We start from the raw sequence: 27,528 nt of genomic DNA, 5'->3' as shown, positions 1-27,528 counted from the left end.
TTTTTCAGTTTGTGAACATAGAGCTGATGCGCCTTGCCAAAAAATTTGATATTTGGCTCATCTGTCCGTAGGCTTGACAATTTTTACTCATTGATATTTTTGTCCGATTCAAGTTATTCCTGTGATCATTGTGGGTTTTTCTTTCATGAAACAAGGGGGATCAACAATTTTGTCCACGTGTGTACCTCTGGTATAGACTGTACCTGGTCAAGGCCATTCACTTGAGTGCAATATCAGACAGGCCATGAGCCAACCCATCTAACTATGCAGTGAGTGGTTACTGAGCGCGTGCACCCCTAATGATTGGTGATTTCACTCTCTCTCCAGCACTCTGTATACTGTGTAGGAGAACATATAGATGCTACAGGATATAAACAGTCACTGTCATAAGTTAAAGATAAGATACTGACACCCAGATATGAATGATCATTTTATTACTTGTCGCTCCATAGACATCACATCGATTCACCTTTATAATACAATACAAGGGTACTAAAAAGCAAAACTCAGATGTTATAACAAACAGTCTCAACGTGTTATATACTTCACAGAATCTTACTTGTACATTGATCAGAGGTTACGTGTGCCAGTAGCATGTTACCATATAATCCAAATATGATATACGCTGGGCATGGGCTCCAAAGTTAGAGGCGGAGTAGTCATTTATAAGGGTGACCCATGTACTTGATAACATGGTGGAGCAATTAGAAAAGGTGCAGGTACCTCCATCTTCCTGTGACTCATCTATCTGGTGCTCTCTGTACCCCCATCCCCAAATATGGAGGAAAGCAAATTCATGAGAGGTAGATAGATACAATACATGATGGATTATAAAGGGGGAAAATCCCCTAAAGCAAGCCCATTTTGTTAGAAGGGGCCCTATGAGTAAGTGTTCAATTCCTCTGCAGCGCCACCACAGGAGAAAGAAATCATTACACAGGATCCATTTAAATCAAAGGGCTGATGGATAGGCTGGGGTCCTCCAGAGAGGTAGACACTCTTTGTAGCAGCTCTCTATGTGTAACACTTCTCAATTAACTTAGAATCCATATGTTGCATATTATATTGCACCTATGGGTGGCGCAATAGAGCCTTGGACTATGGTGCGTTCGGTGGGCTGTAGTATATTAGCGGCTGAGCTGCAATACCAAATGCATCCCATAGACAAGAATGGCACTGTTTCTAGAAAAGCAGAGCCCATTTTTTAATCTCTTAAAGGGAATTTAAAAGTGAGATTTTTTTTTTTTTACCTCAACCTGTAGCTTGTATAAGGCTCCCTATGGAAATCCATAATACTAGGGATCGGGGAGATTTAGTTTTGGAAAACCCTCAAAAAGTGTCCGTTTCAGTGTTAAATGTTTAATGCTGACTGCAGCTTATGCTTAACAGCACACCATGTGGTTAGGAGTAGTACTGCAGGTAAAATTTACCAGTTGCTTTTCACATGTAAGTTCTTTATGGAAATGTAACGGATACTATAAAACATGGACTCCCTGAAAATTCATCCACAATTGTTCCTAACATCTGAGGTGGTCGAGGAGACACAATCTTAAAGGGCTTGCCTAAAAATAGAAACAAGGGTCAGCTTATTTTTGCCAAAAACAGGGCCCCATTTACTCATGTGCTTTAAGTGAGAGCTACTTTATTACTATTACAGCGACCGGATATTGTAATTATGATGTAATATCCTCTCGAGCTGATGATGTCATCGCACAATAGACTTTACACGACACATCACATTGACACGTTACAGTTTTCATTTAAGTTTACAAAATTGTGACTTCATTACAAACCTTCACAGCATCTTTTAGTCTGGAAAAACAGCGATCTATCCCAACAGAAAAAAAAAAAAAAATTCTCAGAGGCACATAGGATACAAAGGTGCACTCATTTTATCTAGGCAGAACTTTGTTACAGTGTCCAAGTTCACATTTGTTTAGAGCGTGACGTAACCTCAAGCAAAGTTTACAAGTACAACGTATTGCTTAGTGATTTAAAGGGACACCATCCATTTACATGACATTCAAAAACATTTCCCGTGAATGGTCCCAGACCGCGGCAACTGGGTGACTTTTTGAAGACTCATTTTTAATACCGGGCACTAACCGCAACGTGGCGGACGTGATAAAAGTGAAAAGCCACCATGTAGCCTTGGCCAGTGACGCACATCATGGAAAAAAAAAATTACAAAAATTAAAATAAAAAAATTGTAAAAATTTTTTTTTTTTAAAAAAGCAATAGCGTATGTGCTATACAACTACAGTAGGCATAAGATCAATGGATCGATGGCAAGGTTGTGTCATAGTAGCCGCTGTTGCAACAAGAACAATCAAGATAGGATTGGGAGAAATCCAAAAAATTTTAATATTTGTTTAAACAGGTTTAAAAAAAACTTTATTGATCGATTTTTTGTAATCAGACGAGGCATAAAGGGTAAGGTACACTGGACATTAGAGGAAGCATCTAGACCATGGTCACCATGGCTGTTTATCATTTAGTTTATTGGAGAGTATTTTTTACATATCAAAAAGTTCAAGCGTGCCATAGCTTTATCGATTTCGTTAACAGGTACAGACAGGGGCAGAGAGGATGAATCCCCAGGCATTAAAGTTTATGTGCCCAAAATGTATTTAAGGACAACCTTTCCGGTTTTTCGATGGAGTGTTTTAGCTGATCAGAGATACAGGCTCAATGGGCCAAGAACCCGAGTACCACTGTGATGGGGAGTCCAATTCTGGGTACAGGTCGCTGAGTCTGTAGACAGATATATATATATATTTGTATCCATAGTATGGGTAGCAACGGACTTCTGCACACATCTCCGCCTCCCAAATGATGGGAGTTGTGGTTTTGACAATGGTTAATAAGGAAGACGATAAAATAATTCACAGAACGTTCACCAGTACACAATTGGTATTGGCACTTGGATTTGGCCTAATTTTAAAGAGCTACCCCAGGCAAAGCCAAAAACATTGTGGTACTGTAGGTGGTGCTCCTTAATACTGCTTAACCCCTATGTTCTGCTAAGAGGAAGAGAGAAGCTGAGCTCTGTGATATATAGGGTTATAGGATAGAGGAGAGAAGCTGAGCTCTGTGATATATAGGGTTATAGGATAGAGGAGAGAAGCTGAGCTCTGTGATATATAGGGTTATAGGATAGAGGAGAGAAGCTGAGCTCTGTGATATATAGGGTTATAGGATAGAGGAGAGAAGCTGAGCTCTGTGATATATAGGGTTATAGGATAGAGGAGAGAAGCTGAGCTCTGTGATATATAGGGTTATAGGATAGAGGAGAGAAGCTGAGCTCCGTGATATATAGGGTTATAGGATAGAGGAGAGAAGCTGAGCTCTGTGATATATAGGGTTATATGATAGAGGAGAGAAGCTGAGCTCTGTGATATATAGGGTTATAGGATACAGGAGAGAAGCTGAGCTCTGTGATATATAGGGTTATATGATAGAGGAGAGAAGCTGAGCTCTGTGATATATAGGGTTATAGGATAGAGGAGAGAAGCTGAGCTCTGTGATATATAGGGTTATAGGATAGAGGAGAGAAGCTGAGCTCTGTGATATATAGGGTTATAGGATAGAGGAGAGAAGCTGAGCTCCGTGATATATAGGGTTATAGGATAGAGGAGAGAAGCTGAGCTCTGTGATATATAGGGTTATAGGATACAGGAGAGAAGCTGAGCTCTGTGATATATAGGGTTATATGATAGAGGAGAGAAGCTGAGCTGATTTCCCTTGATTAACAGCTGTATCAGCGTGAACACAGGAGTCTGTCAATCACTGTGTGTGGTCGGGGTAATCAGGACTCTCACTGTCTCTACTAGGAGTCCTGTCGGGATTTATTCTGCTCCAAGTCATATACACCTGTATACCACAGAGCTTAGCTTCTCCCCCTCTATTACATGCTGCCACTGAATAAGACAGCAGATTTCGCCTGACAGGTTTGCATTAAGGGGTCGTCGGAGCACCCCATGAGAATGGCAAAAAGTGAAGCTTGGGGTATCTCTTTAATTAACATTAAAAAAAATGACAGGACATAAACAATACAATACAGTATAAAACTTAAAAGCCATCAGTATAGAAAACGACATCTCCTGGTCTAGAATTCAGGCATCTGTCACCCATAGCCGGATTAACAGGTAGGTGCCCTGTGGTCCAGCAATTTTAGGAAGCAATCTCAAAAAGTTTCAGATCTATTAAAAAAAAAAAAAAAAACTAAAAATCCATAAAACCAATAATCTGGCATCTCTGAGCATATTGGCGTTCTTACGTTGCATCAAATATGGAATTGTTTAAATTTACATAAAATTACAGACACAAATTTGTATTAAATAATTATATTTCAGGCATCATTAAAAGTGTCAGAAAGTTCGAAAACTTCTCCGAAATTCGAGAAAATATCATTGAAAATTCTCTGGTTGTCTCCTGTGTCTTGTAGAAATTTTTTCAGGTTTTTAGGAACAAAAAGTTAAGCCAACCTACCATAAGACGGCAATTCACATTCGATTAATGCCCAGGTGACCATCTCATGTGTACAGAGGCTTCCTGGTCCTCACATTACTGCAAATATTGGGGGGGGGGGAGGGGAATAAAGGATTGGGGTGTTGGATTTCAACATGGCCGATCCTTTAGTTTACAAGGAAGAGGAGTTTGGCGGTGCCCTATTTCGCACAGGCACGCTTGGCGTCTGGTAAGAACCACTGTGGGAGCTTTAAGAAGAGTGGGATCCCCCAAACCCATCCCCTCTAAAAAAATTAATTTTTTTTTAAAAAAACTTGAATTTTTAGGTCAATTCAAGAATTTTTTTTTAGATTGGCTTCAGTCTTGTGTTTGGCACTGCATTATGGAAACTATCATTTATTTTACGTTTATAGAAATCTTTTTAGGCTTCATTTTAATACATAAGTTATTATATATATCTATATTTTTATTTTTTACACCATTTTGGCATAATTTAAGACCCCGAAATCTTATTGTTTCAATTGAGTAATAATCGGAAAGTTCATTTCAAAGAATTAAACCGCATAAAAGTATTGTAGAGTGGAGTGGCGCCTATGGAAGGATCCAAAAAGTTGGAGTTGACGAAAGATCCTCTTTACGAAGGACGTTCACCTTCATCTACTTTAGCCCATAAGGTTTAGTTCACACTGGGGGCGGAAGGGTAGGTTTTAGCTCCGGAGTAGGCTCAAATTAAAGGGCCGAATCCAGAGGTTGTGGACGCCGCAGCTCAACGAGCCGCGGAATCCGCCTGAAGGGCAGCTCGCTAGCGGTCTCCATAGACCACCATTGTGAGGGGGCGGATTATGCGCCATAATCCGCCCCCTCTGTGCCCGTGTGAACTTTCCTAATATAGCAAGTACCTGCCCTCTGCCCCGATACTGGCACAGGAAACCCATGCTCGTCCTTCACTCCATTGAAACTCCTGAGGTCCCCCATTCCAGTGGTGGTCCCAAGAGATCAGAAACGTATCACGTATCTACGTTCCTATTGTGAAACAACCCCTTTAAAACCAAATGGGTAAACTATCCAAAAGGTGAACATCCCTTTAAAAAGCGTGGCACACAAAATATGCTACAACCCAACAAATGATCTGATTTCTCTTGTGACATTGGTAGTGCAAGTGTTTAGTACAAGGTGCACGGAGCCTAAACTGAATACGGTGCATGGGAAAAGCGGAATACAGTGGTGTCTTCTTAGGTCAGTTCTATAGGATCCACCATGCACGGTCATACAGAGATCATATATACATATTGCATTCTTCATCTCGGATTTGGGAGTCATTCCTCCATTGATTAGTATTAACAGTTTGGAATACAAAGACAAAAAGTACTTAAAGGAAATTTTTTTTGTTTTTTCTTTTCACTTTCGGGTATTTCCTAATTTCTGGTGGCGGCCCAGATGATCACTGCAAGAATGACAACTAGTATTACGAGCACAAGAATGATAATGCACATCTTCTTCCGGGATTTGCGCTGGAACAAAAAGGTAAAGAAAAAAGGGACATGAGAAGCAGAGAAACAAGGGTGTCCTACTTGGTAAATATCCTCATGAAGTTACCCTTCTGAAATACTGTCACTCCTTAGGGAGAGTCAGCTGCTTATGGAGACTATGCAAGGCCTCGTGGGAAAACATGTAAATGGATACCCGTCAAAACTTATAAAAAGCCATTTAGATGGCTGTTTTGCAAGTTAGCCCTTCTCCAGAAGTAAAAAAAACTGTCTCTCTAATGTCACCTAAAGGTAGCTATCAAATATCCCAAATTTTGGTTTGGCACCAGAGAATTGTAGGTTCCTAGGAGCCCTAAGAGTATTCTACACTATGTTTTATAGATAGGTTCCTAGGAGCCCTGACAGTGTTATACACTATGTTTTATAGATAGGTTCCTAAGAGCCCTGACAGTGTTCTGCACTATGTTTTATAGATAGGTTCCTAGGAGCCCTGACAGTATTCTTCACTATGTTTTATACATAGAGTCATAGGAACCCTGACAGTGTTCTACACTATGTTTTATAGATAGGTTCCTAGGAGCCCTGACAGTGTTCTACACTATGTTTTATAGATAGGTTCCTAAGAGCCCTGACAGTGTTCTGCACTATGTTTTATAGTTAGGTCCCTAGGAGTCCTAACAGTGTTATACACTATGTTTTATAGATAGGTTCCTAGGAGCCCTGACAGTGTTCTACACTATGTATTATAGATAGGTTCCTAGGAGCCCTAAGAATATTCTACACGATGTTTTATAGATAGGTTCCTAGGAGCCCTGACAGTATTCTACACTATGTTTTATAGTTAGGTCCCTAGGAGTCCTGACAGTGTTATACACTATGTTTTATAGATAGGTTCCTAGGAGCCCTGACAGTATTCTACACTATGTTTTATAGTTAGGTCCCTAGGAGTCCTAACAGTGTTATACACTATGTTTTATAGATAGGTTCCTAGGAGCCCTGACAGTGTTCTACACTATGTATTATAGATAGGTTCCTAGGAGCCCTGACAGTGTTCTACACTATGTTTTATAGATAGGTTCCTAGGAGCCCTGACAGTGTTCTACACTATGTTTTATAGATAGGTTCCTAGGAGCCCTGACAGTGTTCTACACTATGTTTTATAGATAGGTTCCTAGGAGCCCTGACAGTGTTCTACACTATGTTTTATAGATAGGTTCCTAGGAGCCCTGACAGTGTCATACACTATGTTTTATAGATAGGTTCCTAGGAGCCCTAAGAATATTCTACACGATGTTTTATAGATAGGTTCCTAGGAGCCCTGACAGTGTTATACACTATGTTTTATAGATAGGTTCCTAGGAGCCCTGACAGTATTCTACACTATGTTTTATAGTTAGGTCCCTAGGAGTCCTGACAGTGTTATACACTATGTTTTATAGATAGGTTCCTAGGAGCTCTGACAGTATTCTACACTATGTTTTATAGATGGTGTAGAATACTGTTAGGGCTCTTAGGAGCCAATCTGTAAAATATGGTTTGCACCAAACTTGTTTAATCCAAAATGAATGTTGGACCTGAGCCACCCGAAATGAAACAAATCCTGAGAGGTTCGCTCATCTCTACCTTGTAAGTGTCTGGCCCATAATAAAGCCCTGAGACATGACAACGGATAACAGCCAAACCAGAGATATCCATCTGATACCTCTAGCCGCATATGAAGGTCAAATAATAAAAATCTAATTTTTTTTTTTTTTTTTTTTTTAAATCTTATTGCTGATTTTTTTTCTATTTCAATTTCCATTTTCTTCACAGCTGAGGGGCAAAACCTACACGAATATATTGAATGAGGGGGCTGTAGACTACGGCTTTGATGGAAGGGGTCTGGTGGGACTTTAAAGGGGTCTGAGCGGTACCATACAGGAATATTGCATCTTTTAGTTTGATGTGGTGGCACATTTCACACCTTGATGAATTCAATTCTATGGGAGCTTCTGATGACACAGAGCAGAATAGGATAGGCTCTATAATCACTGGACCAGAGCCTCGGTCGTGTGCATACGCCATACTGTACTGCAGTCCAAGGTAAAATCCTTGTATAACTATTGAGGCTGGCCAGTTTTCTTCCATCTGGAGAAGAGCTAATTTGTATACCTTTGCCCAGAGGGCCACTGCTTCTAAATCTCCCTACACCAGCTGGGCCACCATAAGGAGAACGAGTACCTCTAAAAAGAGGCGGCTACTTTGTAAGACAATGCCTCAATCAAAAAGGGACTTGGAATAGGAGATGTATCAGCTAGCCACATTCACTAGTCTGTGAAGAAGGTTGTTTTGATCTTTTGGAGCTCATCAGCACACAAGTAAATGGCACAATAGAGGGGGGTTTTAATCCCCCCAAATAAGGTTTCTTTGCTAAAAATATAAAATGATCCGGATATAGAAGGGCATTTACAGACATTGTAGATAGTGGTCCAAATGATAGAATTGAGTAATAGCATGTAGTCCATAAAACATCTAGTCCATAGAACAGGCACTGGATGTAAAGTGTTTAACCAAAAAAAAGTCACCGCTCTTACCTGGTACTCTGCTGCTCGGGCCAGCTGCTGGTTGGCTTGCTGCACGTGCACCTCCGAGCTTTCTACATTGGCCTCTATGCTGTCTGTGTGGTAGCAAAAAACACAACACCCCATTATTTTACTGACAGAGGACCAACAGATCCCTAATCTTGGTACCAAAACCAGTTTCATGTTATCCCAAAAATTGAATGCTGTTAACAGCTGCCTTAGATCCTGTTCAAACAGTGGAATCGGTCGCTCATTTTGTGGAAAATTCCACTCAAAAAAATTGGTAGCAGATTCCACCTCGATTTTGCCTCCCATTGTTGTCAATGGAAGACATAGACTGCAGCAGGAAGCGGAAAAAATAAGCGTCCTGCTCGATCTTGCTGCAGATTCCGCAACTCCAGACTCCCCACTGATTGGGCCCATTCAACTGGTGCAGTCTGCTGCATAGACATTCAGACTAGGAAGAGGAATCCGAGGCTGATGTCCACCTCAAATTCCTCTTCATTTTGCGGGGTCTTAAAATCATTTGTATACCTCTATTTAAAAAAAAACCTCTTAGCGATTTTTGTATCCATGTGTCTTCTTGCTGGGCCAGGCACTGGACAAAATCAGTCTCCTTTCTCCTCTGGCAGCTGACTATATAGTGCCTTCTTACTTCCCCTGTTGTACTGCCATAGCTATGTTCACACAGCAGATTCCGCCCAAACCGCCCATTAAAGTGAATGGTTATAGGAAATGGCAGTGGACATTGCATGGTGTGTCCGGATGCAAAATTTGCCATGTGAACTTACCCTGAACTAGGCAGATTTTCTAATACTGTATAATATTTAGTCTAAACTCAGCCGCATTATCAAACACGTTACATGAATTACAGTGGCTAATGTCGGTGTTGCAACATGTGCAAAAATCGCGGGACTAAAAAATCCTGCGCACATGACTATTTTGGTTCGGCGGTTCCAGTTAAAAACAATGGATGCCCGATGGACACCATTATAGTTATGGGGTCCATCAGGCTCCGTATTTGTTCACTATTTAAGCGGTCTGTTTGTCTGGAGCTCTGGTCCTCCTCTAACGGAGCAGAACAACGGACACAACAGTACAGGTGTGAAGGTAGCCTTAGTAACTCCAATTTGTTCACATATAGCTTAAAAACTTACCAATCATTTCTCCTTGTTCGTGGACCATCATACCCAGGTCTTTAAAGATTTCATTGATCCCTCGGATATCCTCCTGTAAAATGTGAATTGATATATTAGATCAAATCAAATCAAAGAAGCTTTATTGGCACATCCGAATAAGTAAAGTGTGTGTGTGGGGGGGGAGAATGGTGGGTATGGAGGGTGGGGTTGGCGATTTGGGGTATAATAGTCTTTGGGGGTCTGATCTCTCTCTTAGTTGGTGGCAGGTGGATAATAGAAGGTAAAGAAAATGTCCGCTTGCCAACCCGTGGCTCTCCAACTGGTACAAAACTACAACCCCCAGCCTGTCTAATGCAAATTTAGAGAGGTGGTGCCCCCATTACTAAGGATTAAAGAGGACCCCTCACTTCTCCTGATGTCTTCGGAACTCCTTGTATTCCTTGGAGGATCTATTCTTATAACCGTTTCTCTCTTACCCCTCCTAGAAGTTTATTAATAAACTTGGGGTTACTTTTCCTCGCGTTAAAGGGGTGTGTCACTGTGTTGGGTCAGCGCAGTGACTTTAACAGGTGCCATAACGGAGAGTCCGAAGCAGATGTGAACGTATCCTAAGAAGGTCCACATTGTCATCTCAATGTCAGTCTTCTACTCATCAGCCTGCTATTTTAGCTGATGTTAAAGGGATTGTGCAGGATAAACCGTTTTTTGGAAAGGAGGCCGGAGAAGGTAAAAAAAACAAACAAAAAAACCCTCATCTGTCCCTGGTGCTCCGGTGTCTCCTGCCCATGTTCGGTCCTGCTGCTCCCGAGGTCCAGTTCTGGCCAAAGTCCTCACCGCATGTGACCACTGAGCCCAATGAGATGCCCAAGGTACGAAACCAGGACGTCACTGACATATACAACCTGTGACGGAGTCCTTTGGTCACGTGCGGCAAGGACTTCCGCCAAAACAAGACCCCACAGTGGGAGATACCAAAGCACCGGGGATAGGGGAGTAGGGTTTTTTTGTTTTGTTTTTACCTTCCCCTGCCTCCTTGCAAAAAGAAGAAGGAAGGCTAAGGTGGGCAGTAAGAAAATTGAAAAGCGGCCCAAATACTGCGCTATAACTGGCCCATTACCATATATACTACATACAGTATATCATGTATTTTATGAATAATTCATGACAAGAGTTGTTCATAAACTCACTAGGCCTCAATCCATACTAACAGGAAGACCAAACGGGTTTCCCATAACAACCAATCACAGCACAGTACTCATTTTTTAACTTGGTCGGGAAAAATGAAAGCCGAGATCTTAGCTGCACGGAGCCACGTCTAACATCCGTTCTGTACACAATACATGACCGAAAGCACAATGCTCCGTTGCGCGGTGTAGAAGTGCCCAATACAAACCTCCAGCTGGTGGATGGCCGTCTCCCTTTCTTCTATGAGCCGCAGGTCGTCCTCTGTGATGAGCTCCTCCTGCATCGTAGCCTGTGACTGGTTCTCACTGAAATATCAATTAGTTTGGCCATTATGTATGTGAAGAGCAGTTCTTAAAGGGGTTGGCTACTTTCTGATAAGACCGGGATATCAATCTCTAAAGGTTTGGGCTACGCAGGACTTTGGCAACGACTCCGTTGTGCAACCAAAGATCATGATGTCACCTTGTGACTCCTTCACTTGTGTTATGTGGGAAGAATATGCAAATCTGTCTTCCATGATGTAAATAGGAAGACAGTGCCTGAGTCATGCAGCCCAATAGAGGGCGCTTCCTTTATCATCATGCCCAACCTTCCCAGAGGACTTTGTTGCAATGCAATGATGTGGGATTTTACCAAGTACAGTCTCTCAGCCGAAGACACCTGTTTCGATCTGATTGGATCTCTTCAGCCCGGCGCAGAGAAGACTGACTTGGCAGAGGTGAGAGGCTTCTAGACAGGGTTAAGGGGATATCATCACTCCTTAGGGAGAGAACCACCATTTAGGTGTGTGGAGTCTTATTAAGCCATTTTGCGCTCCACTGTGCAAAGGAACATGGGAAGAATATGCAAATCTGTCTTCCATGATGTAATTAGGAAGGCAGCGCCCTCTATTGGACTGCATGACTTAGGCACTGTCATGACAAGACTCCACACACCTAAATGGTGGTCTCTCCCTAAGGAGTGACAATTTCACTTGTGTTAGTGATTGGAGTTGCATTGCAACCTGGAGGGTGCTGCGCTCACGACTTATAGTTGCAAAAAAGTTGAACATTGCTCAACATTTTTGCAACAGTCATGGCAACCTCAAGTTGCAATGCGACTCCATTCAACATAAGTGAAATCACACGGTGACATGGAAATCTCTGGTCACGTAATGGGAGTCGCCTTGTGGCCATAACATAAAATGGTCACAAGCCATTGTCCAAGTATCACTTGTGTAAACTTTAGGCCTTTGCAGTGAGGACATGCACAGGGCCCAACATAAAAAAATTAAATCTGAAATTCTATATCTGTAATATAAAATAGATTCAGTTAAAAAACATTAGAAGCTACAATTTTGCAGTCTTACTTTTCCCAGTTGACCAAGGAGCCATCTCTAATTCCATCATCGGGTCCGCCACCCTAGAAAATAACAAGAAGGAGGATGTAATAACAGACTGTATAAGATAATGGTGAAAGGTAAGTCAGTGCAAGGGCATGGAGTCCATCTTGTATTAATATTCCTACCACTAGGGCACACAGACAGCATGGAACGTTGAGGCCGGTGGACTTCACATGACCATACACTGTATGGTCACCTATTCAAATGAAAGGGCACCAGGTAACAACCAGAAATGCGTTGTGGTCAGGAAGTTTAACCTGGCGTCATAGAAGGATTTGGCAGGAATCGGCTGATCCTATAATGGTCTATCCATGTGCTCATGTTCCACTGGGACTCTTACAGGGGTCACCTCATAGGGTATATTCCTCATCCATATTTTCTCATGCACGACAGAACCATGGAGGTGTCAGACCTACCGATACTCTGGAGCCGGCGCGGACCCGGGCCACAAAGTCTTTCTCCTTCTCTGCGGCCAATCTCTGAATCTTCTGGAAATTTGTCAGTGCGGAGGAGAACTCGTTCAGGAGTCTGTCCTTCTGGAGCTTTCTCTGTCGCTGCAAAGAGAACAGAATGGGATAAGTTGCAGAGGAAGAGCATGATGTAAAGTTACCTAGTTCATCAGGTCCGAGCGGGGAAAGCGAAGGACCTAGATAGAGAAGGTGATGTCTATTAGTTGATTCAAGTACTATGGTGTTAAGAATGCAGAGAGTATGACCTATGTGCTCCTGCTTCTGATTGACAGCTTTATCCCTATATAGAGTCATAGGGAGAAGGCTGTCAATCAGCTGCAACACACATACAGCACGGTGGCCGACACGCAAGCCACTAACTTCACAATATCAGTCAGTGTTGCTTAGAGTATATACAGAGTGACATTCTGGGGCATCCTATATGTCACGCTGTACTAGGGACAACCTAATAAGATGGGTTACCTGCCGGTTATCACCTCCTCCGTACATCCTACACCAGAAGGGGTTAACATCATAGAGAAAAGAGCGAGTCCGGCAATGTTACGCCACAAAATATAGGATCAGACAGAAGTGACCAGTGATGGCGCTATACAAGTAAGCAATAAATATAATATAAAGTCATCATCTTAAAGGGATTGTCCAGTATTACATCTTGGAGGGGAGGTCTACTTTGGAAAATTATTAGAAGAGACCTTGGCCAATACCCGGATGACAATATGTCTGGATTCTGATGCTCCTCGTCACTGTAGGAGACGACAGCAATGAGTGTCCAATTCCTCTGCAGCGCTACCACAGGAGAAATGTAGTATTACACACAGTTGGCGAGTGTTATGATTTTCATCGTCTGTTTGGGGATCCCTGGATTATAAGTGTAAGACGGCACGCCTTCACATGTAAAATCCAGAGAATGTCAAATGTGTTCTAGAAAATGTGGTGCCCTGGGCTTAACTCCAACATGGCCGCTCCTCTCCATAATAAGCTGCTTCTTTCTCCGCCGTCTCATTCCACGATGGATGGGTGTGGGCCCTGGAAACTATGCTAAACTATCCTGCTAGGCCAACTATGTCACAAGGTCGTAACTTGTCTACACGGCGGACTACTGAGTTTATAGGTGTTGCTACTCAAAAAGTAGAGTTAAAGGAATCCGGTCACCGGGTTTGGGGCCACTAAACAGCAACATGCAGGTAGGCAGCTTGGATTCAGGGTCTCAAACCTGCCTATATAAAAATCGCTTATCCCTGAATGTATATCATATATGATGAGTATCATATATGATGAGTTCGGAACAAGTGATTTGCACCCCAAAGTCAATACACCTCACTGTAATGTACATATCCTGCACAACGGGGGCATGCACGAGCGCCAATATGCAGACTACAGCTGGTCCATAAACACTGGCGGGTATTTGTATACTGTATCAGTATTATATACTGTGTCAATGCACACAGACAATAGGAGAGTTAGGGCAGGATCCAATCCTATTGCTTATACAACTGTTTCAGGACCTTTGATGACATCAGCGCAGGTCCTGAAGCAACAGCAGTGACACAGGTACAGCTTTGCACTGCTATGCTTGATAGCTTATAAAAAACAGGTGCTATATACTGCTCAGATAGCTATAGCGACCACATCAACACAGTCTCTTGTTGCTTTTAATAAGTTATATGTGTAGCAATAGTGCAGTGATAATGTCAAGGGTCCTTTAGCAACTAGAAATCATCTGTTTACTGTGTGGTGCATTGTCACAGGACATGGATGATACTCCCTCTAGTGGACAGCAGTGGAAAATAGTTAAATTATTTCCTAAAAATGCAATCTTCTCGCCACCTCCACCCTCTTTGCATCCTTCAATAGATGCTGCCTCACCGATTCTGGTGCACTTGGAATTTTTTTTTTTTTATGTAGATTGTGAGCCCCATATAGGAATCACAATGTACTTTTTTTTTCCCTATCAGTATGTCTTTGTAGAATGCGGGGAAATCCACACAAACACGGGGAGAACATACAAACTCCTTGCAGATGTTGTTCCTGGCGGGACTGGAACCCAGGACTCCAGCGCTGCAAGGCTGCAGTGCTAACCACTGAGGCACGTGTTGCCCCAAGTTGGACATTTCTCTGTAACCCTTGCCGATCCTGAGCGATCATTTCTGTTAGGTTCAGCAGAATTATGATCACTACTGTCAGATGGGCGGGAGCAGGAAAACAGGGACCGCCCACTTGACAACAGAGAACATAACCGTACTGAAACAAACAGAAATTATTGTATGGGAATGGAGGGGGCTAGGGAAAAAAAAGGTGATGGAGGTGGGGAAAGGTCCTAAATCATCCAACAAAAAACAAGTCACAAAGCTCTGTCAATGGAAGAATAAAAAAAATTGGTAAAATATATACAAAAATTAGTCACGTATACACGTGAACGGTGAGCAACGCAAAATTTAAAGTGCAAACCGAAATCGGAATTCCATAAAAACCTGCAAATTCTATTTGGATATGGGAAAATAAATCAGCAGTCATGACCGGGTACTTGTGTTATACATCATCCTGGTGGCTCCATCTTTCCTTTACCTGATCGCTGTCGAAAGGGAGGGATGAAAACTCCTTGAGACATTTGTCTGTGTCTTTGGCAAGTTTGTTCACATATTGTATCTTCTGCTGTCTGGAGAAAAAAAAATTAAAAAAGTGGTTAAAAAGAAGCAATGCAAATGGTGTGCATATAAAGCGTCAGAAAACAGAAGCTATAATAGTAATAATAATAATCCACGCTAATGCAGAGTTCACAGCAGCAGCCGGGCTACACACAACCTCAAAGGAGGTTTCTGAGCAAAGATCTTTTAAGAAAATAAATAGAACTATATATATATACTAGCTGTTACCCGCGACTTCGTCTGCGCTGATTGTAGCAGTGGGTATATACAGGCGTGGGTAAGGTTTTCGTTCTGTGTATAAGGTATGGGATATGAAATGTAACTTTGTGTCTTGTTTTTGCTGTAATTCAGAGAATACCTGAGACTTTTGTGTTGAAGTTACTTTGTATTTGAGCTGCTATATATACGGTGTTGTGAGAAACTTTACATAGTGACTTTGGGACAGAGGTATTTGAAGTTAACCCTTTCCCGCCGATGGCATTTTTTGATTTTCGTTTTTGACTCCCCTCCTTCTAAAGCCCATAACTTTTTTATTTCTCCGCTCCCAGAGTCATATGAGGTCTTAATTTTTGCGGGACAGATTTTTCTTCATGATGCCGCCATTATTTATTCTATATAATGTACTGGGAAGCAGGAAAAAATTCAGAATGGGGTAGATTTGAAGAAAAAATGCATTTCTGCGACTTTCTTACGGGCTTTGGTGTTACGGCGTTCACTGTGCAACCAAAATGACCTGTCCCCTGTATTCTGTGTTTCGTTACGATTCCGGGGATACCAAATTTATATGGTTTAATTTACATTTTGACCCCTTAAAAAAAATCCATAACTGTGTTAAAAAATTATTTTTTGAAAAGTCGCCATATTCCGACAGCCGTAACTTTTTTATACGTGCGTGTACGGGGATGTATATGGCATCTTTTTCTGCGGGGCCGGGTGTACTTTGTAGTTCTACCATTTTCGGGAAATGTTATTGCTTTGATCAGTTTTTATTCAAATTTTTATCAGAATCAAAACAGTGAAAAAATGGCGGTTTGGCACTTTTGACCATTTTTCCCGCTACGGCGTTTACCGAACAGGAAAAATATTTGTATAGCTTTGTAGAGCGGGTGATTTCGGACGCGGGGATACCTAACATGTATGTGTTTCACAGTTTTTAACTACTTTTATATGTGTTCTAGGGAAAGGGGGGTGATTTGAATTTTTAATCCTTTTTATTTTATTTTTTCTATTTTTTTTACTTTTTTTAAACTTTTTTTTTGCATTTATTAGACCTCCTAGGGGTATTGACATGGGTGGGCGGTGTCGCGGATTTTCAGAGCGGTGGGGGTCGGCAAACATGGATGCTCCGGAGCGTTATAGAGCGCCTCCTGGAGTATCGTTAAGGGGAGGGGCAAAGTGGTAAAGTCTATGTATATGAGATTGTGTGGGGTTAGGGGCGAGGCTGTAGAGGGGAATGTGAATTTTGTGGCTTTCAAAGTGTGTGAGATTGCAGAGATGGTGGTGTGAGTTTGGGTTTTGTGGGGGTCCTGGCACAAACGTATGTGCGCTATTGTGACGAAAAGTAGCCTATTGTTTAACCGGGTGTATTAACTATGTTTGTGGAAAATTTCAGCCAAATCAGTGGAGCGGTTTTTCCGTGATTGAGGAACAAACATCCGAACATGCAAACATCCAAACACACAAACCCACAAACTCACAAACTTTCACATTTATAATATTAATAGGATATATATATATATATATATATATATATATATATATATATATATATATATATATTAGATTAGTATAGGAATTCCACTTTATCCCAGACAACCCCTTTAAAGGGTACTAGAAAATAAATTGCATTACATACACAGCAAATGTACAGTCTGACACTTAAGGTTTGATACCTCAGAATCTCCACCAATCTCCAGTCTCTATCTGTACATAGACATCACTGTGTGTATTATCCTGTACTGTGACATCACTGTGTGTATTATCCTTGTACTGTGACATCACTGTGTGTATTATCTCTGTACTATGACATCACTGTGTATATTATCTCTGTACTGTGACATCACTGTGTATTATCTCCGTACTGTGACATCACTGTGTGTATTATCTCTGTACTGTGACATCACTGTGTGTATTATCTCTGTACTGTGACATCACTGTGTGTATTATCTCTGTACTGTGACATCACTGTGTGTATTATCTCCGTACTGTGACATCACTGTGTGTATTATCCCTGTACTGTGACATCACTGTGTGTATTATCCCTGTACTGTGACATCACTGTGTGTATTATCTCTGTACTGTGACATCACTGTGTGTATTATCCCTGTACTGTGACATCACTGTGTGTATTATCCTGTACTGTGACATCACTGTGTGTATTATCTCTGTACTGTGACATCACTGTGTGTATTATCCCTGTACTGTGACATCACTGTGTGTATTATCTCTGTATTGTAACACCATTTTGTACCTTACCCCTATATTGTCCCATAGTTACATGTTACTTCCCTGGCTATGTGTGGACCAATGCCTAGAAGATCCCCAGCCCAGCCCAGATTACTCACAGTTGGTTCTGTAGTTCGGATGTGTCTTGTACGGTTCCAAGCTGATTTACTATCCTCTGTATCTCTGCGGCTGTGCGACACAGAACAAAACCTGGTTATAAATCTGACAATTCAATTACATTTTTATGACAAATATGCAAAGAAAAAGGTGAAAAGTCAGGGAAGGAGAATCCATATTGTATAGAATTCTACAACTCTTCTGTGCCTCGTACTCTCTACCTCTGTCCCCCTAAGTTCCATGCAAGTGAACGGACCCATGCGATACCAGGAACAGCCACTACCTAAAGGAGGCACTGTACCTGGCAAGCAATGAATGTGAAACCTTAAATCAGAAGATCTGTGGAAAACTGCAGAACCTCCATTGGTCACATAATAATGGAGTTGGCTAAGGATTGACCTTACTCTCTCTCCAGACATTGCCAAGCCAATCTGTACCGCAGCAGTAGGAGAGAGACAAGAACAAGGCCTAGCTATGGCGGGGTCCAGCGCGTGAGGCTCTGACCACTTGGAGACACGCTGGTCTGGTTAAGGAAAGAGGACATCTGACTTGCTAGTGGAAGGCAGGGAATAATCCGGTTGTAGCCATTCTTCTTTTAAGTTATGGCCAAATGCCCCATGGTTAGGGAAGACCAGTGGAGGGCATCTCTGATACAAGTATGAGCTCCTGCGTTGTAGCGGATATGGATGCGTCCAGCTGAGACCATGAGTTGGAGTCAGAGGTGTTACCAGGAGAAACAGACCATGTTTCTAGGACCACAACAGGTCCTAGAGCTGGAACGGGAGCCTAGACGGCGCTTGGGGAGGGGCCTAGAAGATGCCAATGGAGTGGCAATCTGGGAAGGCAGTTGTTCAGGAGTTTCCACCACAGACTGGCTAAGTCTGGCAAGGTCGTCTATCGCCTGGGTAAGGAAAGCCACCCAGTCCAGAGGAGGGTTTGCCGGGGGGTCAGGAGGTTCCTGAGCTGGCTTAGGTGGAAGGTAGTGAGAGCAGATGTGCTCAGGTTGAACACATGGTAACTTTATTACAGTGGGTGCACATGTAAAATGTGTCAGCACCGGGATGGGCCAAAAGGTGCGTTGGCTCATCATGGGAGGACTCGGTGGCCCAGGGAGGATAGCCTACCATCCCACCGGAAAATGTCCAATTGCTGAAGATTCCCAGCAAGATTCCCAGGTGCTGTGTCCTGCAAGGAGTGGGAAAAAAAACTCTGTGCTGCAGGAGCCAGCAGAACTGCAGAGAAGCAACTTGCCCAAAAAAACTTCTGAGAAGAGCAACAGGAACTCCCACAAGAGCATTGCCCATGTGCAGGGGATTGATGGAGAAAAACGTGACCTACCCTGGGACAATGAGAGGGCAGTGGGTTTGTCCCCAGCAAAACCAGGGACTAAAGTGGAAGGCCTAGACGGGGACAAAGAGAGGTGTTGGGGGCCAAAATGCGGGTCCCTGAACACTCATTGGGTAAAAACACGACGGAAAAAGCGGCAGTAGGGCCACAGTGCCAATAAAAAGGGGTCATCCGCTAAAAATTTTGGATCTAGCTCTCAAGAAAGAAACACCCTAATGATAGAAGTGGCCCTGAAGAGGAGAAGGAAACTGCCTTCGGTGGACCTCGGACATGGGGTCACTGCCATTCTAGCCGCCATTGTGGCAGTGGGGACTGGGTGGCTGGTGAGGCGCTCCTTTTACAGTGCCTGCAGGAGGGTGCGACTAGTGTGGCATACACGCAGATGACCTGATACAGGTTGTGTGTCTCCTACGGACACTAGGCTAAAACTGGCTAGTCTGTGGAGAGGATCTAGCCCTGAGGGTCAGCCTCCTAGTGGCCAGGTCTATACCCATGTTGCTTGGCTCCATAACCACAAAGGCCAATGATTGAACTTAGCGGTCAATGGCAAGGGACCGATGACATCATCAGTTCCATATCAGTGACCACTGAGGCCTGTGATTGGTCTCAGGGGTAATGTTAACATCTCCGCTACTGGCCCAGCGGCTTCCAGCAAAGGGAGTGAAAGGAGACAAAGTATAACAGAGCGCTGGGAATGGGGGAGTATGACTTTCTATTTTATATTTTACCCCCACCTGGGACACCCCTAGGTTTCATAGAATTTCTGCAACCCCTTGAAATTAAATCACTTCCTGCTGTGTTGCTATTGGTTGGAGCTTTACCCTACAGACTTCCTGCTGAACAGGAAGTCTGTGAGGTGAAGCTTCAGCCAATCGCTGCAAAGCAGGAAGTGATGTCAGAGTGGTAGGCGGTATTTTGGTAACTTTCTTGTGGTGTCAGGTACGCATCATGTACAGGGACCACAGTGAAAGAATTAACATCCATGCCAGGTCACATGACCCTTGTAACTTCATTTACTAACTGGAAATTTGCCATATAATACGACATGGTATAATGGGAGCTGAATGGCGTCTTTTATCACGGGTCACATCACGCTACTTATCGGAACATATTTAGAAATTCCTTCTCAAATTCTTTACTCTGTACACTACAAAGTCACGCAACATAGATGTAGAAGAAGTATCGTGGCTTACAGCCTTGTGTTATCCTCAGGATGTTGGTGGAGACGGTCTGTGCCAGCTGCGCTGGGTCTCGGCTGGTATTATACGCCATGGCTCTTGTAGACTGGCAATTCTGTTCTCATTCGAAGAGTTGGGGCCAATGCTCTAACACCTAGAAAATAAAAGCAAAATAAAACAACATAAAGTTCCCGAGTCTCCTGATGGCCGACGGCCAAGATGTTCATTTGTGGTTTTAACAATACTTGGCAAACAGCGTGAGATAAAGCGTCGGCCAACTCCTTCATATCTAGCAACGTGCTCGTGGGAGGAAAGGACAAGGGCAAAACTATAGCCCTGTAATATCTCTGTTTGGTATGAGAAGTGTGACTCAATATGGAACATGTACATAAGGCCCTATTATAAAAAATAATAATAAAATAAATGTCTACAGGGCACCATGTGATACATCACTTCCAGTCTCCTCCTCTTATAGCTGGCGCTCATCAGACCAGTTTAATTTAAAGGTGAAATCCTCTTAAATGTGATCTTTTGGCGCACCATAGTGACCAGAAGGTCATGGGGGATACAGTCAGTAAGCTGAAGCCTCGACTGACCCACCCAAAATATCGGATCATATCAATGGTCTCTTGTGCCAATGAGCCCCAGTTGCCAAAATGCGAAGAGGGGCTTGGGTGCTGCAACTACTTCACTGTGAAAAAGTTTCAAATTCGTGGGTTCCATCCAGGGGTGAACCTAGGCTGTCTGCTGCCTGAGGCGACCTATAGATAGGCATCCTCCCCTTCCACCCTACATGGCGATCTTTGGTTTCATTTGCAGATCAAAAAATCTCCTTAATTGGCCCACAAACAGTATAACGCTCCCCCATAGTGGCCCCCACACAGTATAATGCACCCCACAGTATATTATCCCCTTTACAGATCCCTCACAGTATAATGCACCCCATTACTGAACCCCATAGTCTACTGCTCCCGTTACAGCCCCCCCAGAGTATATTGCTCCATTTACTGACTCCACAGTATATTATCCCCGTTACTGACCCCCACACAGTATAACGTACCCCACAGTATATTATCCCCTTTACTGACCCCCACACAGTATAATGCACCCAACAGTATATAATCCCCTTTACTGACCCCCACACAGTATAATGCACCCCACAGTATATTATCCCCTTTACTGACCCCCACACAGTATAATGCACCACACAGTATATTATCCCCTTTACTGACCCCCACACAGTATAATGCACCCAACAGTATATAATCCCCTTTACTGACCCCCACACAGTATAATGCACCCCACAGTATATTATCCCCTTTACCGACCCCCACACAGTATAATGCACCCCACAGTATATTATCCCCTTTACTGACCCCCACACAGTATAATGCACCCCACAGTATATTATCCCCTTTACCGACCCCCACACAGTATAATGCACCCCACAGTATATTATCCCCTTTACCGACCCCCACACAGTATAATGCACCCCACAGTATATTATCCCCTTTACTGACCCCCACACAGTATAATGCACCCCACAGTATATTATCCCCTTTACTGACCCCACACAGTATAATGCACCCCAAAGTGTATTATCCCCTTTACTGACCCCCACACAGTATAATGCACCCCACAGTATATTATCCCCTTTACTGACCCCCACACAGTATAATGCGCCCCACAGTGTATTATCCCCTTTACTGACCCCACACAGTATAATGTGCCCCACAGTGTATTATCCCCTTTACTGACCCCACACAGTATAATGCACCCCAAAGTGTATTATCCCCTTTACTGACCCCCACACAGTATAATGCACCCCACAGTGTATTATCCCCTTTACTGGCCCCACACAGTATAATGCACCCCACAGTGTATTATCCCCTTTACTGACCCCACACAGTATAATGCACACCACAGTGTATTATCCCCTTTACTGACCCCCACACAGTATAATGCACCCCACAGTGTATTATCCCCTTTACTGACCCCACACAGTATAATGCACACCACAGTGTATTATCCCCTTTACTGACCCCACACAGTATAATGCACACCACAGTGTATTATCCCCTTTACTGACCCCCACACAGTATAATGCGCCCCACAGTGTATTATCCCCTTTACTGACCCCACACAGTATAATGCACCCCACAGTGTATTATCCCCTTTACTGACCCCACACAGTATAATGCACACCACAGTGTATTATCCCCTTTACTGACCCCCACACAGTATAATGCACCCCACAGTATATTATCCCCTTTACTGACCCCCACACAGTATAATGCACCCTACAGTATATTATCCCCTTTACTGACCCCCACACAATATAATGCGCCCCACAGTGTATTATCCCCTTTATTGGACACACACAGTATAATGCACCCCACAGTATATTATCCCCTTTACTGACCCCCACACAGTATAATGCACCCCACAGTATATTATCACCTTTACTGACCCCCACACAGTATAATGCGCCCCACAGTGTATTATCCCCTTTATTGGACACACACAATATAATGCGCCCCACAGTGTATTATCCCCTTTATTGGACACACACAGTATAATGCACCCCACAGTATATTATCCCCTTTACTGACCCCCACACAGTATAATGCACCCCACAGTATATTATCACCTTTACTGACCCCCACACAGTATAATGCACCCCACAGTATATTATCACCTTTACAGATCCCTCACAGTATAATGCACCCCTTTACTGAACCCCACAGTTTACTGCTCCCCTTAGAGGCCCCCCCAGAGTATATTACCCCATTTACTGACTCCCACACAGTATATTACCCTCTTCTTTTTGGCCACTATACAGCAAACTGCTGCCATTTTTGGTCCCCAAACAGTGATGCACCTTAGATTCGACACAAATTTTGAAAACGTTTCAGCCTTGGCCCGAACCTTTTGGGGTTTGTCGCCAAAAGTATGACCATACTCTGGGGTCTCCTCAGACCCTAGGGTATGATAAGGGGAAGTTATACTTATACTACCTTACCTCACCTGTCCTGGGTATCTCTGTGGCGTCCAGATGTCCCCGACATCCTCTTCAGGCCTCCGTCATGATGTTCAGCATGTCCTTGGGATTATCCTCAGCGATGACCCCAGGGTGCAAGATGTCTGACGGAGGCCGGAAGAGCCATGAAGAGGGTGACAGGGTGCCCTCTGTTCTAACTCACCTGCCCTGGTTCCACACAAGTTCAGCTGCTACCTTGAATTATTCGACTAGGTACCAGGTAGCGCCGCTCCTGTCGCATCTAGTCTCCGCCTCCAGGGCACAGATACTGAAGAACGCTACAACGCCCTCTAGAGGAAGGAGCGGAGGCCGGACTGGACAGGAGCAGGGATTAGCAATAATACAGATTTATCTGGATAAGGCGGGGTTCACACATGCAGCAGGGACAAGCAGAAGTCTTTCCTTTATACTTTTCACTACTGCTGTTTAGCTCAAAAACTGCAGGTGTGATTACAGCCCAACACAGTATAGAAAGGACAACACAACTATAAGACAATAATGACTAGTCGGTGACTGGGGGTTGGGCTGTGACATCTCCTCTATGGTCATTGAGGCAAAACATTACCAGAAGTCTATTCCTGTCACAGGAAAGAGGAACCAAAGCCCAAGTCACTAGTAACGTATGCAAGATCATGTCCTGTACAGTGCGAGCGGGTCAGAGAACGGCCCCTACACACAACGCTGTACATACATGCATGCATACATATACAGTACATACCGTGCTCTACATATACATGCACACATTGCCATATATACATATACAATACATTCAGCGCCATGCATATAGTGCCATCCATACACAATACATACTGTGCCCACATACACACAATTACAGTGCAATACACACAGTGCCATAGATACACGTATAATACATAGTGCCATACATACTGTGCCCACATACACACAATTACAGTGTAATACACACAGTACCATAGATACACATATAATACATAGTGCCATACATACATATACACAATACATACTGTACCCACGTACACATAATACAGTGCCATACACACAATATATACAGTATAATACATACCGAGTCACACACTCACTCAATACATACAGTACAGTAGATACATGCGGTACATACAGAGCCACACATATACGCACCATTAGGTTTTAGTAAAGAGAAGTTGATCCGGGTTTTATATTGATCACCAATTTGGAGATTGTTCCCCTGACATGGGGCATTTGGCATACACCTCATGGTTTTTGTTTGTTTTTTTTGCCTTCCTCTGGATCAACGCTGTAGGGTTATAGGTTGGGCTTGATAGACCTGTGTCTTCTTCCAACCTCATCTACTATGTTACTATATATACAGTGCCATAAACACACACACACACACACACACACACACACACCATACATATTCACAATACATACAGTGCCGCACACACATACACTCACCATACATACATATACACAATACATACAGTGCCGCACACACATACACACTGTGTTCCATAAACACACACACCATACATACATATACACAATACATACAGTGCCGCACACACATACACACACCATACATACATATACACAATACATACAGTGCCGTACACACATACACACTGTGTTCCATAAACACACACACCATACATACATATACACAATACATACAGTGCCGCACACACATACACACACCATACATACATATACACAATACATACAGTGCCGTACACACATACACACAGTGTGCCATAAACACACACACCATACATATACACAATACAGACGACCACATCAGCTCTGCTATGTCACTTGTACTTGAATGCCTGCTTTCCTCAGAGCGCTGGGCTCGGTATGAGCCGTGGTGTATACGCCATATTATACGCTGACAAACATGGTGAGTAATTCCCAGAGGATCCTCCGCCCGTGTTACCAAGTGCACAACTTATCAGATCTTAAAGGGAAACTCCAACTAAAGATAAGATGTAAAGGGAGAAGTGGCCGAGCTTCACTTACCAGGGTCCGCCACTGCAGAGAGTGAGGTCTGACAAGGGGCAGGGTACTTCATGTAAATGTATACAGCTATAGGGGCGGGGGGGGGGGGCTTTATGTTACCCCCACAGTCCTCTGACAGCAAGTACTGGCCTCACTCCTAGGGGGCAGCACTGTCATTTATAAGATCTGCTGAGTTTGGCTGCATTGTTATGGCGATCGGAAGTGCAGCCATATTGGTTGTCCCTTCTCAGTCATCTTCACGCTGGCAATCACCAATATGGCCGTTACTGAGCTGTCACACAGCTTTTCCAGGATCAGAATAGACGCTACAGTGGGGTGCACATACTGACTAGTCACAGGGGAAGGATGTGCTGTAATACATAGGGGGGCTGTACTGGGCCTGGCAGCCATATTGATGGTCAATGGCGATGCCAGGCGGTGTGTGGTACTACAAGTCCCAGTATAGATTCAAGGCAGGGTGCGGGTGCTGTATACGGGACTGTAATATTACACACTCTGATCACATGACCACAGCCTATAATAATATAGTATAACCCGGCGCCCCTCCTACCAGTCACATGACTACAGTCTATGATAACATATAATAACCCGGCGCCCCTCCTACCAGTCACATGACCACAGTCTATGATAACATATAATAACCCGGCGCCCCTCCTACCAGTCACATGACCACAGTCTATAACAACATATAATAACCCGGCGCCCCTCCTACCAGTCACATGACTACAGTCTATGATAACATATAATAACCCGGCGCCCCTCTTACCAGTCACATGACCACAGCCTATAATAACATATAATAACCCGGCGCCCCTCCTACCAGTCACATGACCACAGCCTATAATAATAATATAATAACCCGGCGCCCCTCTTACCAGTCACATGACCACAGCCTATAATAACATATAATAACCCGGCGCCCCTCCTACCAGTCACATGACCACAGCCTATAATAACATATAATAACCCGGCGCCCCTCCTACCAGTCACATGACCACAGCCTATAATAATAATATAATAACCCGGCGCCCCTCCTACCAGTCACATGACCACAGCCTATAATACAATATAATAACCCGGCGCCCCTCCTACCAGTCACATGACCACAGCCTATAATAATAATATAATAACCCGGCGCCCCTCCTACCAGTCACATGACCACAGCCTATAATAATAATATAATAACCCGGCGCCCCTCCTACCAGTCACATGACCACAGCCTATACTACAATATAATAACCCGGCGCCCCTCCTACCAGTCACATGACCACAGCCTATAATAATAATATAATAACCCGGCGCCCCTCCTACCAGTCACATGACCACAGCCTATAATACAATATAATAACCCAGCGCCCCTCCTACCAGTCACATGACCACAGTCTATAATAACATATAATAACCCAGCCCCTCCTACCAGTCACATGACCACAGCCTATAACACAATATAATAACCCAGCCCCCCCTCCTACCAGTCACATGACCACAGCCTATAACACAATATAATAACCCAGCGCCCCCTCCTACCAGTCACATGACCACAGTCTATAATAACATATAATAACCCAGCCCCCCCTCCTACCAGTCACATGACCACAGCCTATAACAAAGTATCTGTTGCCCCTACTCCCAGTCACATGACTATGATAACCCAACCCCCTCCTGCTGGTCACATGACCACAGCCTATTATAATAATAATACTATATAATAATCCAGCCCCCCCTCCTAGTCACATGACCACAGCCTATAATAATAATAATACTATATAATAATCCAGCCCCCCCCCCAGTCACATGACCACAGCCTATATAAAGTCTTCGGTTTGATTTCCTGACTTCCAGGGAGGTTCCTGTTACCGGGATAGCACCAGTCACGTGACTGCCCGGGGCTGCTGCGCCCTCGGTACCTGGCGGCGGTGACCCCCGGTGTAGTCAGTGGGGCGGTGCCATGGTCTGTGTATTCGGGTGGCAGTGCCCGGGCTCCCCGGCTGTATACACCATGTATAGGGTATATAGGAGGGCCCCTCCTCAGTCTCCTACCTGTCTCCAGCGGCCTCCGTCTGCTCACTCCCTGCTGCGGGCCGCGCAT

At 43.6% G+C, this 27,528-nt stretch overlaps 1 protein-coding gene across 1 annotated transcript; it reads right to left on the bottom strand.

Annotated features, from left to right (window-relative positions):
- Positions 1-417: 417 nt before the first annotated feature.
- On the bottom strand, positions 418-27,528 carry STX7 (syntaxin 7). The gene is made up of 10 exons (XM_075283160.1): positions 27,480-27,528; positions 20,441-20,579; positions 17,903-17,972; positions 15,259-15,349; positions 12,640-12,777; positions 12,191-12,243; positions 11,051-11,147; positions 9,676-9,748; positions 8,531-8,613; positions 418-5,981 (listed from the first exon to the last, which is right to left on the bottom strand). The coding sequence occupies exons 2-10, from the start codon at positions 20,517-20,519 to the stop codon at positions 5,886-5,888; spliced, it is 780 nt and encodes a 259-aa protein (XP_075139261.1). The 5' UTR covers positions 20,520-20,579; positions 27,480-27,528; the 3' UTR covers positions 418-5,885.

Source organism: Leptodactylus fuscus, chromosome 7 (assembly GCF_031893055.1).
Source record: "Leptodactylus fuscus isolate aLepFus1 chromosome 7, aLepFus1.hap2, whole genome shotgun sequence".
In the NCBI taxonomy this organism is placed as follows: Eukaryota; Metazoa; Chordata; class Amphibia; order Anura; family Leptodactylidae; genus Leptodactylus; species Leptodactylus fuscus.
The sequence above is the reverse complement of the archived record's forward strand: the minus strand, read 5'-3'. Positions and strand labels throughout refer to the sequence as shown.